The sequence below is a fragment of the Hypanus sabinus genome, chromosome 2 (assembly GCF_030144855.1).
Source record: "Hypanus sabinus isolate sHypSab1 chromosome 2, sHypSab1.hap1, whole genome shotgun sequence".
Taxonomy (NCBI): domain Eukaryota; kingdom Metazoa; phylum Chordata; class Chondrichthyes; order Myliobatiformes; family Dasyatidae; genus Hypanus; species Hypanus sabinus.
This window is the reverse complement of record NC_082707.1, coordinates 13,710,615-13,729,299: the sequence shown is the minus strand read 5'-3', so window position 1 is coordinate 13,729,299 and position 18,685 is coordinate 13,710,615. Positions and strand designations below refer to the sequence as shown.

Genomic DNA, 18,685 nt, shown 5'->3' with positions numbered 1-18,685 from the left:
CCTCTGCCCAAAATAGTTGGAAGCTCCGTGTGGTTGGATAAGGCAAGGCGGGTTTGTCTCAATTTCTTGATTCACCCTCGTAGGTCTGACCAATTGGTGATGGAAACCTGATGAGATATTGGATGTGACTCTCTTTAAGAACGGAAAGCCTTCCGGAATGGGACGTGAACTGTGGTCTTCGATCAGATACTGGAGGAAAGCCGTGCAGCCTAAACACGTGCTGAACCATTAACATGCAGCTTCACAAGCCGAGGGGAGGTTTGGGAGAGCAAAGACAGACAAGTGATGAAATCCACCGAAATGAAGGAACGGGGTGGAGACGCACAATCTGTAACTGTGCTAAAAGTTTATCGACCTCATTCCATATACTGCACACATTCAAATATAGCATCTTTTGTCCGGTATTCACCTTTTTCGATTTTCTCCACCTTTTACAATGCGTCATGTTGGCTGTAATTTTTCCCTCTCATCAGCCTCTCCTTGCTAGTCGTCTCACTATAGATTAGCTGTCTTTCTAAATCAACTATCTCATTTTCAGCACTATCACACTGCTTCCCATTCCCCTGCGAAGTTAGCTTAAATCCACCCGATCAACTGTACTCAACTTGCCCGCAAGGACACTGGACCCCATCAGGTTTAGGTGTATCCCTTTTCTGTAGGTCATACCTTCCCCGGAAGAGATCCCAATGATCCATCCATCTGAACCCCTGCCCAATGTACCCGTTCCTCAGCCACGCATTCAGCTGCCAAATCATGCAATTGTTACGCTCACTGGCAATCCAGAGATTACTACACTGTAGGTCCTGTTTCTGAGCTCTCTACCTTGGTCCCTAAAGGGTCTCCTCTGGACTCACCTTGTCTACCTATGTCACTGGTGTCAATATGTACCCTGACATTTGCCCTTGATAATGCTGCGGACGTGATCTGAGACATCCGCGATTCTGGTTCCGGGAAAGCAATGTGGCATACGTGTGTTTCTATCGCTCCCACAGAACCACGTTTCTGACTAAAAAATCTCCTAGCAACACTGCAGTGCCCTAAGTTTCCTTTACGTTTCTCTTGTGAATGTTGTTTATGTAATGCTGCTGCAAGTAAGTGTTTTACTTCACTGTGCATACATGTACCTGCACATTTGAGAATGAACTAGCCGCTGGCATTGACATTGACAAAGCCGCAAAACACCATATTGCTCCGCTACGACAGTTTGTAATGCCTCTCCTTTATCGTTTGACCCGTTCGATCGTTATATAATTATCGAGAAATGTTGCGGAATCGTTTTCTCCCGATGTCTGCCCACTTGCTCAGTTGTCCAGACTCATCATTGGGATCCGAGTACGTATTTTTGACATTACGTCCTGTTCTGCATTTGAACTTACCTTCAGAGTCTGTAATGCGTTGACATCTACTGACATTTTATTACTGTTAGGCAGCATTTCGGAAAATTGTTCCTTCATTTGATTTAATCATGGGGAACTTTGTCTCGGATATACAGCTTATTTTCTACATTACTTGTTATTCTTCTGTGTCTCAGCGTTTGCCTTCCAGCATAATTAACAATAAACCATTTACTGGTCACCTGATAATTGACACAAAAGCAGATGTATTCATTTGGGACTTCACTTAATTTCTACAAGGTGCAGTTTTTCCACTGACAGTATCATTGTCAGTACTTAAGTTCATTGTGTGACAATTATATGGCGATTTTAAACAGGAGTCTGCAGTTAGTAGTCATCGTCTTCGTTCATGATATGTTTCAGCTCGTGTTCAGAGTCTCAGTAGTGTGGTCTTATGCAGTGGGTGCAGGTGAACTAACCTGCAGGCTTCGGGAAAGAATCCAGCTCCCCAATATCTCTAAAGATGGGGACGTTGTACTAGGGGGAATATTCCCTGTGCACTTTAATAGTAATCGTCAGATAAACTTATTCACCAAACAAAAAGAAGAAAAAGGCTGCAAAAGGTGAGTTGATTTCAGGTATGACCGTATGCGGTTTTGATGAATGTCTCTTAGAATTTTGTCAAGAACAGTATTACGAGGACAGTCTGGTAAGTGCAGTTCGTTTAGTGGAATCAGATTAAAGATGTGGAATATGGATAAAAGGCGCCAAACTATTGTAGGAGCTCAGCGGGCGAAGCAGCCTTTGCGGAGGTAAATGGACAGCCGACGTTTCGAGAGTTCACTCTGATTTCCAAAGAGCCACGGCCCGAAACGCCTGACTTCCCGGAAGTAAAAATACTGGGCATTGTTTAATTTTCAGTATTTATTGGTACGGTGCTGAGCAGATTCAAAGATTTCTGGAAGGGAATGTTTCGAGGGCTTAAGAAAAACGGAAAATTCTTCCCTCACCTTAATCCTTGCTTTTTTTTTTCAGTTTTGATTTAATGACCTTCCGCATGTTACAGACCATGATTTTTACTATTGAGGAAATAAACAGGGATGGGAGACTGCTGCCAAACATAACACTGGGCTATAGGATTCACGATGACTGTAACTCCCCCGAAATTGCAACAAAGGCTACTCTGGCTCTGCTGAACGGTCAGGAGAAAACATACACGGGTCAAGTGTGTGACGGGCCTCTTGATATCTCCGGGATCGTTGGTGGCGCTGGGTCCTCGGTGTCCATCGCTGTTGCAAGAACAACCAGACCTTTTGGAATACCACTGGTGAGATTTGTTTAAAACTATTGTGGTCACGAAGACGTAAACAGAAGCGAAAGTATACCGGGTCCGATGCGCTAGTTTTAACACCGCAGAAAGAGCAGTTTTGGATGTACATTGTAAACATTTCTCTGACATTAAATGTACTTCTGAAACCTTAGAATGTTTAAACTTCTGTCACTCCTGTTACTGAAGAATATTTGACAGTGTCACACCCGCACATTAATCCACACACCTAATGTTTGATTGAATGCAGGTCAGCTACTTTTCAACGTGCATGTGTCTCAGTGACAAGAACGAGTATCCAACTTTTTATCGAACTATCCCAAGTGACGAACATCAGTCTAAAGCGCTGGGGCATCTCGTTCAGAAGTTTGGATGGACATGGATTGGAACCATTAACAGCGACGATGACTATGGCAACTCCGGAGTAAGGGCCTTTATAGAAACTGTTGTGGATTCCGGTGTTTGCATTGCCTTCTCGGAATCATTTCACAGAACGGACCCCGCAGAGAAGATCACTAGGATAGTGCAAGTGATGAAAGAGACGACCACAAAAGTCGTGGTAGCCTTTGCTGGACCTGGCGAAATGCGCCTTTTATTTCAGGAGGTTATACGGCAAAACGTCAGCGGTGTGCAGTGGGTGGGCAGTGAAGCGTGGATTACAGCGGACATCGCTGGTGAAGATCGAGACCGGCTTTTCCTTAATGGGACAATTGGAACTACGGTGCGCGCGGTGGAAGTTCCAGAGTTGCGGGACTTCCTACTCAAAGTCCACCCTTCCGGTTTTCCTGGTAATCCATTAGTGAGGGAGTTTTGGGAAACCACCTTCAGGTGTACTTTAGATTCAGAAAACAAGGCATATACAGTAGGTTCACCTGGTCGGCTCCCGCAGTGTAGCGGAAATGAGAGTTTACATCAAATCAGAAACACATACACTGACTTGACCATGGACGGGAACTCTTACAATGTATATAAATCGGTCTACGCTTTTGCTCATGCGCTTCACGATATGTTTTCATGTGAAAGTGGCAAAGGACCATTCGCGAACAACGCATGTGCACGTCTTTCAACCTTTCAACCATGGCAGGTAGGGAGCTGATTGCGTTTTAAGATGCCTTTTAATGTAGCTGCTGCAATTTAGATATTCAGACCAACGTTGTACTTATACAATGAATGTCAGGGCACCGACCAGTGTTCTGGAACAGAGGGAGACCATCCCATAGAAAAGCACAGTTTTATGATAGTGGTCGGGGAATTGTACAGGGTGATGATGGAGCTGTTTAGTACGCTAGCCTTTACTAATCGGAGAGAGTTTAGGAGTAGGGACACTATTTTGCTCTTATAAGGCCTCACTCGGTGTATTCTGTACAGCTTCGGTCAGACCGTTAAAAGCAGACTGTAAAGCTGGAGTCGGTAGATAAGCAGATGAAGGGTATGGGTAGGCTGGAATGCTTTTGTCCTTTCTCAAGGTCGCGGCAGTCTAGAAGGCACAGATACTAAATAAAAGACAAGAAATAAAAAGCGACTTGAGAGACACCCGCTTTGCACAGAAGGCAGTGAATACTTGGAATGAGTTGCTTGAGGAGGTAGCTGAGTCGGGCATCATTGCAAAATTTAGAGGCTTTTGGGTAGTCACACTGATGAGGCATGCTGGAGGAATATGGGTCGAGCGCAGGGAATTGGGACGAACAGAGTTTATACGCTGGTTAGCATGTACCTTTTGAGCCGAAAGCGCTTTGTCAGTGCTGCATTACTCTATCACTTTAAGCAGTGACAAACTGGTCATTTCCCGTTAGAGATATGTTTAATTAGGCAATAAATTCTTGAAGGAAAATAACACTGCACCTTGTATTTTAGCTCCACCATTACGTGACATCAATTTACTTCAGAACAAAAGTCGGGGAAAAGGTCTATTTTGACCATAAAGGCAATCCAGCAGCCGCGTATGACTTTGTAAATTGGCAAATGAATGCGAAGGGTGCAACTAAATTTCGGAGAGTTGGACATTACAACGGATCAGCGCCTCCGGGTAAAGAAGTTGTGCTGAACGCACATCAGATTTTCTGGAATGGTGGTAAACGTGAGGTATGGTCGCCAAATGAAAGTGGGTAAATTTGTTTAATGATAATTAACCACTTTAAAGAAGTGCAAAATTATAACTAATAGTACACGCAAAATATAAAAAAATCGATTTTGGGGATTCAGGGAAACTGTAAACAATGGCTGGGAGACGATATAAACCCAGTTAGTGATTATCTATCGTGTCAGTTGATGATAGGAAATTTGTGCGGGAGTTTTTAAAGTGGAAAATACTTCGAACTGGGGCAGTTCCAATCTCTCGATCTCAAACTTTGGAGTGCAGTGATACGAACACGCGTCATTTACAAGCGTTTTCCTTCGCTTTCGTGGATGATGAAGAGATCTTCTGTATCTTGTCATCCATGCCCTTCGCACTCCACGGAGGGTTGCAGTACTGCCTTCCTGGCCGTTGGATCTCACTGCAAATCATATAGGCCCAGACCACCGCCCCTGAATTCACAGGACAGGACAGCCATGAACCTATTTCACCGGGGTATGAGGCTGCAGACTACCCTCAAGTGGTTTAGCCCATCTGTCGAAATGGTGTACGAGGGTGTGGTCGCTAACTCATGTACACAGATACTTCGAGCTACAGGTGGAGCTGTGTGTCCGATGGGGCCTGAAGGTTAGCGAGCTGCCTTGGAATGGATACAACAAGTCCCTTTAACAGAGCTATCTTCCTATCTGGATACCTCATACATCTTAAAAACCCAGTTAGCACATAGGTTATGTAAATTATTATTAGAGACTACCTTTAGCCTTAGCGGAACTATAAGGCATTAACTGGATTTGGAAACCTTTTAAAGCAATTTTAAGCTCCATAAGAAGCTTGCAAGAAGTAGTAACTCACATTACAGACGGAATTTAAAAATGAAAAAAGAAACAGTGGTGAAGAGTACAAGATTTTTTTTCTAGGTTTTTCTGTTTTCCTTTACAGCCAGTGGTCTGCGAACAACTGGCTGTGGGCAGAAATTTGAGCTGCAATTACAACACTTTGTTGCAGGAACCCCGAGAGGAACAGATTGGGGACAGCGGCACTGACATGTTTCCTCTCACTCTTTATGTCTTAAATACTTCTGACATGTTTTCAGAAAAAAATTAAATTGCCAAAAGTTATGAAGTTTTCATGGAGTTTTCGGTGCTGAAGAAAATGGAAGGAAAGTTGCAGCAGCATGTCGCCCAATAGCATCAGGTCCTTGCATAGAGGTTGGAATAAGAACAGCCCACAAGTAGTCAACACACCATGAATGGTTTTCATTACTTATCGAAGAGGTTTAACCTGCTAGAGGCAATTCAAATCTGAATAATGGTGATATTAACATTTCCTCCATTTAGAGCATAGAAGATACAGCACAGGAGGGGTCCATGATGTTGTTCCGATTTTCTAACGTATTCCAATATCAATCTAAATCTGCCACAGAGCCTATAACCCTCCATTTTCATTTAATCAATGTGCCTATCTAAGAATCTTTTCATTGTCTGCAATGTATCAGCCTCTGCCCATGCTCCCAGCAGTGCTTTCCAGGAACTTACAATTCTCCATGCAAAAAAAAAAGCTCCTCTGATATCTCCCTATTGTTTCCTCCATTCAGCTAAAGTTGTTCTCTGGTATTAGTTTTTGCGGCGCTGGGAAATGGGGGTGGCTGCACACTCCTTACAGTATATACCTCATTCCTTGCTCCAAAGAGAAAAGAACGCAGATGGTTCAACTTTCCTCATAAATCATGTTCTCTAATCCAGACAGTATCCTGGTAAATGTCCTTTGAGTCCTCTCTAAAGCTTCTATAGACTTCTTATAATGAGGAGAATCGAACTAAACACACTGTTTCATGTATGATCTATCCAGAATTTTAGAGAACTGCAACATTAACTCGCGGCTCTTGCAAAAAAGAAGAAAGCTTCGGTAAAGTGAAAGTAAACCGAAGCTTCTTTTGCTCAGTTTGTCTCCGCAAATTTCAGCATTTCTTTTTGTTTACTTCTGAGCGCCCGAGGACGTGATGTTTTATTTAACCATTTCAGTGTAAGCCTCGCTGGTAGCTATAGAGGTCGCATTCAGAACTTTCCAAACGAGCGAGAGGGAGAGTGGGCATTTTTAAAACAATTTTATCGTGGAAGTTCGAGAACAGAAAATTAAAACCGTTCAATGAATACTAGATTATGGGCACTGACAAGCAGTTAAGTTCCAAATAATTTGTATTTGTCAAAGTAATTAGGTCTCACAATATTTCCACACAGCTGGACGGCAATGGACTCATGCGAAATGCAGATAATTAAATAATGTCTGCATTTATTCCTTTAAGATTCCCCGAGCAGTCTGTTCTGAAAGATGTCCGCCTGGAACAAGAAAAACCGCCAGGCAAGGACAACCAATCTGTTGTTTTGATTGCACGCCCTGTGCGGAAGGAGAAATTAATAACAGCACAGGTGAGCGGAAGTACAGTACTGTATCCTGGTTTCTGCCAATTACCTTGAGAGACTCTTGAAGCGTCTTCCTCAACAATGATCACATTTTTTTCTTGTTTGCGTAGACTCTACAGACTGCATCAAGTGTCCTCGCCTGTTCTGGTCCAACGATCAAAAAAATAAATGCATCCCAAAGAAAACGGAGTTTCTGGCTTTTACCGATATCCTGGGTACGGTGCTGGTAGTTCTTGCTCTGCTTGGAGTGTGCATGTCTGCACTGGCAGCAGTTCTCTTCTTTAAACATCGAGAGACCCCCTTGGTTAAAGCGAATAATTCCGAGCTGAGCTTCCTCCTTTTATTTGCGTTAAGCTGCTGTTTCTTGTGCTCGGTCTCATTCATTGGCAAACCGGCAGACTGGTCCTGTATGTTACGCCGCACGGCGTTTGGCGTCTCGTTTGTCCTATGTATCTCGTGTGTTCTGGTCAAAACCATTCTGGTGCTGACGGCATTTAAGGCAACGCATCCCAGCAGTAACAGGATGAAATGGTTTGGTCAAAGACAGCAGAGGTTAAGTGTCTTCCTCCTGTCGTCCGTGCAGGGTTTAATATGTGTGCTTTGGCTGCTCACTGAGCCCCCTTACCCTGTGATCAACACTAAATATTACCGGGAAACGATAATTTTAGAATGTGATACAGGATCTTCTGCAGCTTTCTACTCGGCGTCAGGTTATATCGCCGTGTTATCGTGCATTTGCTTTGTCTTGGCCTTTCTCGCACGGAAATTGCCAGATAACTTTAACGAGGCAAAATGTATAACGTTCAGCATGCTCATCTTTTGTGCTGTTTGGGTCACTTTTATTCCGGCCTCTGTGAGCTCTCCTGGGAAATACACGGTGGCGGTTGAAGTGTTTGCCATCCTGACGTCCAGTTTTGGTTTGCTGCTTTGCATTTTTGCTCCGAAGTGTTTTATTATCGTAATCACTCCGGAGAAAAATACAAAGAAGCACATTATGGGTAAAGTGGGATGAGCTGATACTTTACAATTTGAGCATTATCTTGTTCAATTTTCCGGGAGCTGACATGGAACATCGAAAAGCCGGTCACTTGTCAGGCTGCATTAAATGGTTTAATATTAGTTCCTCATTTAGTTTGGAAACATTTATTTTAATCCCGAGAGTCACCCAACTGTATGTAATCAATAAACGATTGATGGGTGAATGTTTAAATTTGTATGTTTATGTTATTGATGTCAGGATCGATAGTAACATTAGTATTGACTGTAACTAGTCTTTGTTCAGTTGAATTTTTAAGCTTTTTAAAAGTTACCTTGGCAGTTAGGATTGCCTCTCCTTCCTTTAGAATATTTCATTAACTTTCGAATGTATCTATCCCGAGCCTTCCGAATTGCTTCCAGAAACTCCAGTCATTGCTGTTCTGACGTCCTTCCAGATAGGTTCCCTTCCAATTGACCTTGGCCTGCTCCTCTCTCACGCTTCTGTAATTCACTTTAATGCACTGCAATACTTTAAATCGGGAAGGCCAATGAGGTAAAAGCTCTCTTTATGACCCTGTCCAACTGTAACGCCACTTTCAATGAGTTGTCGATCTGCATTACCGGATCCCCCTGTTCTACTCTACTCATCAGTGCCCTACTACTCAACATGTAAGTTGTACCATGGTTTGTCCTCCCAAAGTACAGCATTTCAAACTTGCTTGCATTAAATTCCATGTGGCACATTGCAACTCACTTTTCTACCTGCGGCAGACTCTGTTTCAAACTTTGATAACTTTCCTCATCGTTCACTTTCTCCCCAGACGTGGTGTCATCCGCAAACTAGATGATACAATTTACTACATTATCATCCAAATTCTTGGTATGGGTGGCAAACAAAAGCGAACCCAGCACCGATCCCGGCGGCACACCACTACAGTCAGAGAAGCAACCATTCACTGCCACTCTCTGGCTTCTACCTCGAGGCCAATGTCTAATCCAATTTATCACTGTACCCTGAATGTCTAACGACTGAGCTTACTTCACAAAACTTCCATGCAAGACCTTCTTAAAGCTTTACTGAATTCAATGTAGACAACATGTACTGTTTGGCTTTCATCAACTTTCCTGGTAACGTCCTCGAAAAAATCTATACAATAGGTTAGGCACGAACTACGGTGCAGTCTTGACTATCCCGAATCAGTTTCTGTTCATCCAAATACGATACGTTGGAATACTTTCCAATGGCTTAGGCATTACTGATGCCGGACTCACTGATCTAGAATTTCTGTAGTTATTCTTAGAACCTTTCTTAAACAATAGAGCAACATTACTTAACCTCCAAACCAACAGCACCTCTCCTGCTTTCACCAAGTACCATGTGGCACCTTGACTACACAGGAACCTATCAAACTCTACTTTAAACGCATTCAATTACTTGGACGACATAGCCGTCTGTTTCAATGACTTCCAAAGATACTCTACTCTGTGGCTAAATATAGTCCTCTTCGTCTCGATGGAAATAGAACATAGAACATAGAACAATAAAGAACATTACAGGCCCTTCGGCCCGCAATATTGTTCCGACCCTTAAATCCTGCCTCCCATATAGCCCCCCACCTTAAATTCCTCCATATACCTGTCTACTAAATTTCACTAGTGTATCTGCCTCCACCTCTGACTCAGACAGTGCATTTCACGCAGCAACTACTCTCTGAGTAAAAAAACTAATATACCCCTTGTACTTTCCACCCCTTACCATAAACCATGTCCTCCTGTATTGAACAGTGGTGCCCTAGGGAAGAGGCACTGGCTGTCCACTCTATCGATTCCTCTTAATACCTTGTAAACCTGTATCATGTCTCCTCTCATCCTCCTTCGCTCCACAGAGTAAAGACCTAGCTCCCAAAATCTCTGATCATAATGCATATTCTCTCAACCAGGCAGCATACTGGTAAATCTCCTCTGTACTCTTTCCAATGCATCGACATCCTTCCTATAGGGAGGTGACCAGAACTGGACACAATACTCCAAGTGTGACCTAACCAGAGTTTTATAGAGCTGCATCATTACCCCGCCACTCTTAAACACTATCCTTCGACTTATCAAAGCTAACAGTCCATAAGCTTTCTTAACTACGCTATCTACCAATGAGGCAACTTTCAGGGATCTGTGGACATGTACCCCCAGATCCCTCTGCTCCTCCACACTCCCATGTATCCTGCCATTTACTTTGTACTCTACCTTGAAGTTTGTCCTTCCAAAGTGTACCACCTCACACTTCTCTGGGTTGAACTTCATCTGCCACTTCTCAGCCCATTTCTGCATCCTATCAATGTCTCTCTGCAATCTTCGACAATCCTCAACACTATCCACAACACCACCAACGTTTGTGACGTCTGCAAGCTTGCCAACCCACCCTTCTACCCCCACATCCGGTCATTAATAAAAATCACGAAAAGTAGAGGTCCCAGAACCGATCCTCGTGGGACACCACTAGTCACAACCCTACAATCCGAATGTACTCCCTCCACCACGACCCTCTGCTTTCTGCAGCAAGCCAATTCTGAATCCGCCTGGCCAAACTTCCCTGTATCCCATGCTTTCTGACTTTCTGAATAAGCCTACCGTGTGGTACCTTGTCAAATGCCTTACTAAAATCCATGTAGATCACATCCACTGCACTACACTCATCTATATGCCTGGTCACCTCCTCAAAGAACTCTATCAGGCTGGTTAGACACGATCTGCCCTTCACAAAGCCATGTTGACTGTCCATGATCAGACCAGGATTCTCTGAATGCCCATAGATTCTATCTCTAAGTATCTTTTCTAACAGTTTTCCCACCACAGACGTAAGGCTCACTGATCTATAATCACCCGGACTATCCCTACTACCTTTTTTGAACAAGGCCTCCCTCCAATCCTCCGGTACCATTTCCGTGGACACCAAGGACATAAAGATCCTAGCCAGAGGCTCAGCAATCTGTTCCCTCGCCTCGTGGAGAGGCCTTGGGAATATTCCGTCAGCCCCCGGGGACTTATCCGTCCTAATGTATTTTAATAACTTCAACACCTCTTCGCCCTTAATATCAACATGCTCCAGAACATCAACCTCACTCATATTGTCCTCCTCATCATCAAGAATATCGAAGCGAAGTATTCATTGAGGACCTCGCTCACTTCCACAGCCTCCATGCACATCTACCCACCTTTATCTCTAATCGGTCGTATCTTCACTTCTGCCAACCTTTTGTTCTTCACATAATTGAGGAATGCCTTGGGGTTTTCCTTCACCCTTCTCGCCAAGGCCTTCTCATGCCCCCTTCTTGCTCTGCTCAGCCCCTTCTTAAGCTCATTTCTTGCTACCCTATATTCCTCAATAGATTCATCTGATCCTTGCTTCCTAAACCTGACGTATGTTGCCTTCTTCCATCTGACTAGATTTTCACCTCACTTGTCACCCATGGTTCCTTCACCCTACTGTTCTTTATCTTACTCATCGGGATAAATTTATCCCTAACATCCTACAAGAGATCCCGAAACATTGACAACTCTCTACCCTGAAGCGATGCCTGACATTGTCAAATCCTGAATATCTACCCACCTTAATTTGTCGCTGGAGTGCGAATACCTCCTCCTCAGTTTTCCGTTTATTGTCCATGATCCCACTGCTATTTAACTTGACTTCATTAGATTGGGGGACGTATCTCAACAAATACCAAAGCAAAACAGAAAAAAAGTGTTTGAAGCCTCCCTCATCTCTTACGGTTCCATCCATTGATAAGGATTCTGATCTTCAAGGGGACCAATGCGGTCCTTTTGTTGTTAATATATCTGCAGAAGCCCTTTGGAGTATCCTTCACCGTGTCTAGTATAGCGACTTGCAGCCTTCTTTTAGCACTCATGATTTCCATCTTAAATGTTCTGTTTATTTCTTATTCCTCAAGTTGCTCATCTGCAATGCGCCTCATTCTTCTTTCTAAGCAGAGCCTCATTATCCCTCGCAAACAAGACTCCATAAACGTGTTACTCTTGCCTTTGATAGAAAGATACACTATGATATCTATAATATGTAAGAAAAACTTTTTGAAGGCCTCCCAGTTACCAAGCATAAGTTTGAGAGAAGACAACTTCTCCTTAATCCACGCTTGTCAGAAACTTTCTATCATAATCAAAATCGACTTTTCTCCAATTTAGAAACTCCAACCGAGGACCAGCCCTACCCTTCTCCTTAATTATCTTGAGACTAATAGAATTAAGGTCATTAGATTGAAATTTTACCCCTACACAAACCTCTGACATCTGTCCTATGCTATTCCCGAATACGACATGATGTATTATACACTCTCGAGTTGGGATCTATTTTGTATTAATTATGAAACCATTCCTGAATACAATTGAGAAACTCTATTCCATCCAGATTTCTGCAGTATTGGACTCCCAGTCAATGTGGAGAGTTATGACAGCATTATGTTTCATGCAAGAGTGTGCGAACTCTTTCCATTTTTTTCCAATTTTTTTCCTTCAAATCCTGTTGTATTGGATGATCCCTTTCGTATTTTTCAGTTTCACACAGATGGCCTCAGTAGAGGAGCTCTGCAGTCTATGCTGTATGGCATGTTCCAAGAATAGTTATGCCACCCCTTCTCCTTTAATCTCTCCCGCTCCATCACGTCTGTCATTCCATTCCTGGCTTACAAAGAGCTTTCCCCTACTATTTGCTTCGGTACTTTGGTTCCTATTCCCGTTTTCTTCTGTAAACGCCCCTATACAGGATTAGCAATCCCTCCTTCTCGGATATTAGTCTCCCTTTAGTTCTGGTAATACCGCTCCATCTGTAGAAGACCCACCTTCTCTGGAAGACAGCCCAATGTCCATAAATTTGACGCCCTGTCCCTGCACTATTTCCTTATTCAAGTGTTAAACTGTACTATCTGAACTCTGTTTGCAGGACCTTGTCACCTTTCCTACCCGTGTCATTGGGACCGACACGGATCAAGATACCTGGCTGCTCACCATCCCACTTAAGAATACTATGGCTCCGAACCGAGCCGTTTCTTACCTTGGCATCCGGAAAGCAACGGACAATCTGGGCATCTTGATTCCGTCTACGGCACCTCCTTTCTGTTTTACTAACTGTTAAAACCCTTGTTAATGGAGCTTGGCTCTTCTTTACCTTCCGAGTAATAGAGGGAGACTCAATGCCAGAGACTCGAACACGGTGTCAAGGCCAATCCTCCCAAATGTATACAATTCGGTATACCGAATTGAAAAAAAAATTGTAGATCAGTACAGTTATAGGGTTATGCACCAGTAACTCAATATCCCCTCTCTCCTTTTTGATGGCCAGCCACTTTCTTGCGCGCAAGTTGTGTCTAAACTACTCCCGGTATCGCCTGTTAATCAATCCTTCAGTTTACCAAATAAAGCTGCAGGTAGATGCACCTCTTGCTGGTGTAGTTGTCTGGGACGCTGGAGCTCACCATACCTTCCCACATTCCTCAAAATGCGCATTTAACTCTCTGCTCGCGTTCCCATTTTTTTCTAATTGTCCTTTTCATAATTCTATATGTTTCTATAAGATATCCTCTGATTCTTCTGAAGTCCAGCCAGTACAGTCCCAGGCGACTCAATCTCACCTCATAATCTAACGCTCTCCTCTCTGTAATCTACCTGGAGAAAACCTTCTGCACCGCTTCTAAAGCCAGTATATCCTTTCGTAAGTAAAGAGACCAGTTCTGCATGCAGTACTCTGGGTGCGGCCTCACCAGTACTCCTGTACTGTACCCTGTACTCCTTCTCTTAAATTCAATCCGTCTAGCAATGAAAGCCAACATTCCATTCGCCTTCTTGATAGCCTCCTGCACCGCCAGACCAAACTTTTGTGATTCATGCGCAAACTCTCCCAATACCCTCTGCCCAACTTCAAAAGCCTCATCAATCTGGTCCTCCGTATTCAGAAGCATCTTATGGTACGATCTTCTAGATCGTTTGTCAGATTCTGAGTTGAGTTCCAGAACAATGTCAGGCTGCAGAACACCACACAGCTACGCCTCCGGAACCCGGGCGGCCAAGGAGAGGTTTTTCAACGCCCTAGAGCGCAATCCCCGGTAGAAATCAACTTTTGCACCTACTGTGGAGTTGCCGGCCATCAACGTATCAAACGTCACTCCGTCCAGGGAACGGTGCCACGAGGCAGAGCGGAGGCTCTTCTATCTGCTAACCTCTCCTGGCATTTCTTTTTACCATTATATCCCGCCTCTCTTTCTCTGCATCCTAAGCGCTCTCAGCAGTCAGTATGCATTTCTGAGCATGTCTCTCACCCACTTCTACATCACTACCATTGCGGGACGTCCATCACTCATGATCTATGCACCGGAGTGACGTAGAACACCGCTACTCCGTCCTCCTCCTCCAGAACGACTCACTGTTCTCAGCTTGAATTAGCTCTGGCTCTCCACGCGGGACTCTCACTTCAGCTGGTCATCCGAATTACTGCTGAGTTGAGGATCTACCTGCCACACCACCATCCTACAATCGGAGTTCAGCTTACGCAGTAAATCGGTGGAGACCTTCGTTCTTACCAATCGCCCACAGCATTTTGCCGCCTCACAATCTACAAAGCTTCGCGACCGACGTCTTCCCACGCACCATCACTCTCTGACAATGTCTGTTCTCTGTCTCCCCTCCCAAGACGCAAACCATGAGTGTCTACATTGTTGAAAAACTACAGCTTGGCTTCATTCCACCACCAGAGTACCCAACCGATGCAGGATTCTTTGTTTAAAACAATGTGGGAGTCGTCGACACTGTAGTGATTACCATGGTATCAACAATTCCCCCTTACGAATCGCTACCGTCTCCCGCGATAGGTGGCGCATTGGAAGCATTCGGGTGGGCCCAGAACTTTACTAAAATGGATCTATGGTGTCCGGATAACTTGATACACTTCCGCCAGTGGGATCAGTGGAACACCCATCGGTCACTCCGAATACACGTGCATGAAGTTTTGACCGTTTTCCAATGCTTCAATAACGAGATTCTTCGAGACATACTTCACAGGTATGGTTCGTTCACCTCGATATTATCATCTTCTCTAAGGTTCCCCAAGACCATGCCTGTCACGGTGGTTCAGTCTCCTCGAAAACCAACTCTGCTGCAAGTTTCAAAACTGCCCGTTCCACGCTCCAGTTATTTCCTTCCTGGATTACACCATTTCACCCCAAGCAGAATCATGGACCGAGAGAAAGGGCGTGCCACCGCCGCGAAAATGCTCCCTCAAACAGCTACAGTGCCTTTTGGGTATCACCAAATTCTTCCGACGATTTATCCAAAACTACAGGCAATTCGCCGCTACTCTCTTCTCTCCAACCGTCAAGCTCCTACGGATAATTTAGTCTGCTGCCACGGACCACGTTTTCGATGAGTTCAACAAAACGCTTTCGCAACGTTTCTATTTTCCTTCATCGGAATCCCTCCCGATATTTTGTGGTAGGGTTGGTCCCATCTGACTCGAGCTCCGGGGCGATGTTTTCCCAGGATGGACCGGACGGGAAGACATACGCTTAGATATTCCTCTCAGCAAGTTCAACTCTACACAACGCCGCTATACAACAGTACTGGCTGGAAGTACTGGCTGATGGGAAGTATTGAGCCCTTCCTGATCTATACTGACCTCAAGCACATCACATCAATTCAACAGACCCGCCAACTCAACATACCTGAGGTTCGTTGGGATCTTCACTGCGACAAATCAACTTCAGGATCTCTTCCCGACCGGGCTCCAAGTACGAGCTTCCAACAACAGCTGATTCGATGGACGTGATGTTTTGAATTCTTTCCACTCCCCAAAAACGTACTTTAGGTTAATTTGTTATGGTATATTGCCCTGTGATTAGGCTAGTATTAAATAGGTGCGTTGCAGGACGGCACATTTCATACGGCCAGAATGGCCTTCTCTGCGCTGTATCAATAAATAAATAACAAAGTACAGAAACATAGAATCATAGAAAACCTACGGCACAATACAGACCCTTCGGCCCACAAAGCTGTGCCGAACATGTCCCTAGCTTAGAACTACCTAGTCCTAGGCTTTACCCATAGCCCTCTATTTCCCTAAGCTCAATGTAGCCATCCAGGAGTCTATCATTTCCGCCTCCACCACCGTCGCCAGCAGCCCATTTCACGCACCCACCACTCTCTGCGTAAAAAAAAACTTACCCCTGCTATCTCCTCTGTACCTATTTCCAGGCTCCTTAAAAGTATACCCTCTCATGCTAGCCATTTCATCCTGGAGGAAAAGTCTCTGAATATCCGCACGATCAATATCTCTCATTACCTTCATCACATCTATCAGGTCACCTGTTATCCTTTGTCGCTCCAAGGAGAAAAGGACGAGTTCACTCAACCTGTTCTCATAAGGCATGCTCCCCAATCCAGGCAACATCCCTGTTAATCTGCTCTGCACCCTTTCTATGGTTCCACGTCCTTCCTGCAGTGAGGCGATCAAAACTGAGTACAGTGCTTCAAGTGAGGTCTGACCAGGGTTCTATATAGCTGCAACGTTACCTCTCGGCTCTTAAACTCAATCCCAAGATTGATGAAGGCCAATGCGCCGTATGCCTTCTTAACCACAGAGTCAACCTACGTAGCTGCTTTGAGTGTCCTATGGACTCGGACCCCATGATCCCTCCGATCCTCTACACTGCCAGGAGTCTTAATATTAACGCTATATTCTGCCATCATATTTGACCTACCAAAATTAACCACTTCATACTTATCCTGGTTGAACTCCATCTGCCACTTCTCAGCGCGGTTTTGCATCCTATCAATGTCCCTTTGTAACCTCTGACAGCCGTAAAAAAGGATCGATGTACGATTTCAAACTGGATCAAGAATCGGATCACAAAACAAATACTTGACGGAATCACGAGTAGTGTTACGATTGAAAACAGAATCTCAGTTCAGGTGCTTCTTAAATGTTTTGGACTTGGCGCCCAAAACATGATGGCCAATTAGTAGGACTCTCCTGATTTTTTAAAGTGGCTAGCCAGTTATGCCTACTCCTGACAGTTAGTGCTTCTAAACGTCGTAACAGGACCACGTCCCCTATGGCCCCGGTTGCTTGGAGAGTTGATTGTAGTCATGGATGCACCCGGAACCAACAAAACTCTTTCAGGCAGCAAACACATCTCCTCAGGTCCAACACCCTCCCAGGCCACGAGATATTGCCGAATATTTCAAATAATACTTGTCCAAAGTTCTTCTCAAGGGGAAAGCCTGTTCTCCATCAACAAACCTGGATGGCGGCGGGGCTGATCGTTTTGGTGCTAACGGGCTGACGTTCACAGGCTTAAACTTGGAAGTGTGCAAAATTAGATTGATATTGTGGGTCTTGAAGAGCTGTAAGGTGTAGGTCAGCCGGTTTATTTTAATGAGAATCTTGAAGCTTCCATTGAATTTGGGCGTCAATTTCCTGGAATGCATTCGGAGAAGCAGTTTATGAGCGGACAGCCAGATCTATTGCCCAGGCTATAAAGTAGGTCCCTGTCTTCTCTTCTGGCTCCCCTTGATCTCCGCGTTCCGGGTAGAGTCCAGCAAAATCACTCTTTCCCTCATCCATTTTTGTCTGCACATTTGGATGAGGGTGAGGGACCCCAAAGTCGGCCTGTTATTTCAGAAAGAGTGGCGGAGAATACCCACATTGGCATTCGAAATGTGCCATTCCGTGCGCCCAATGCCGGAAAGTATCGTGGACGACCTCTGCCAGCATCAAGTGGTTCCTCCACCCGTCCTGTCTTTCAGAGGCCAGGCACTATAAGAGTTTGTTCCAATCTTTGTTCGTGGTGTCTGTTATAATAGTTCTGTTTAGTTCGTCTGGCGCATTTCATGTATCTATTTAGTATTGATTTATATGCCCCGGCCTTTGTTTTAGTGTATCAATACATTCTACAGTGCTTTCGTTCTGTTGACATTGTATGGACCTTATAATTCCTAAGCTTTTTATCTTAACTTTTTTGCTCGGGTTTTTCATTTTATCCTCAATTAAACGGGCTTTTCTGCTATTAAATTTCAGGTTTACTTCTTATTCTCTTCTACCCTTTTAGTGTTGTCATGACATTACTAAGTTTGAAGTTTCTCTTAATGATTACCTCTATATCGGAGCTATTACCCTGCACTGCTATTAATGCTGCATTTAAATCTTTCAAGTTTTCCTAAATAATGCGGTAAAATATTACAGTTGAGAATACTGACAATTTTAGCAAATTTTGCTGACGCGTTTTATTTTAGATTTTTTAGTTATGGTATTTTGCTGGGTCAGTGCTCTATATATTCTGTTAGTATGATGCTAGTTATAGGATAAATTTGTCTGTAAATTCTGCCTCGTCATCAGGATTCCGTAGGTTTCTCCATCTACGTTTTTTTTATTACTTTCAAATTGTGGAGCAGTTTTTGAAGAAATTCTATTTTCATCGGCGATCCGCGGAGAAGCATCTTCATTACCTTCTTGTATAGCATTATTATGGAACAAAGTTACTTTTTCAGATATCAA

The 18,685-nt window shown here is 44.0% G+C and overlaps 1 protein-coding gene across 1 annotated transcript; it reads left to right on the top strand.

Moving 5' to 3' along the window:
• Positions 1-2,403: 2,403 nt before the first annotated feature.
• LOC132403190 (extracellular calcium-sensing receptor-like) lies at positions 2,404-13,276 on the top strand. The gene is made up of 8 exons (XM_059986554.1): positions 2,404-2,661; positions 2,912-3,460; positions 3,551-3,745; positions 4,516-4,743; positions 7,038-7,161; positions 7,266-8,158; positions 9,226-9,261; positions 13,085-13,276. The coding sequence occupies exons 1-8, from the start codon at positions 2,404-2,406 to the stop codon at positions 13,274-13,276; spliced, it is 2,475 nt and encodes an 824-aa protein (XP_059842537.1).
• Positions 13,277-18,685: the final 5,409 nt, after the last annotated feature.

Bases quoted from the DNA above. Each gene is read 5' to 3' on its own strand.
- LOC132403190 (XM_059986554.1), top strand. From the start codon at position 2,404: ATGATTTTTACTATTGAGGAAATAAACAGGGATGGGAGACTGCTGCCA. The intron at 8,159-9,225 runs GTGGGATGAGCT...AATTCAATGTAG, and splicing joins AGAAGCACATTATGGGTAAA to ACAACATGTACTGTTTGGCT. The intron at 9,262-13,084 runs GTAACGTCCTCG...CTCTGTTTGCAG, and splicing joins GGCTTTCATCAACTTTCCTG to GACCTTGTCACCTTTCCTAC.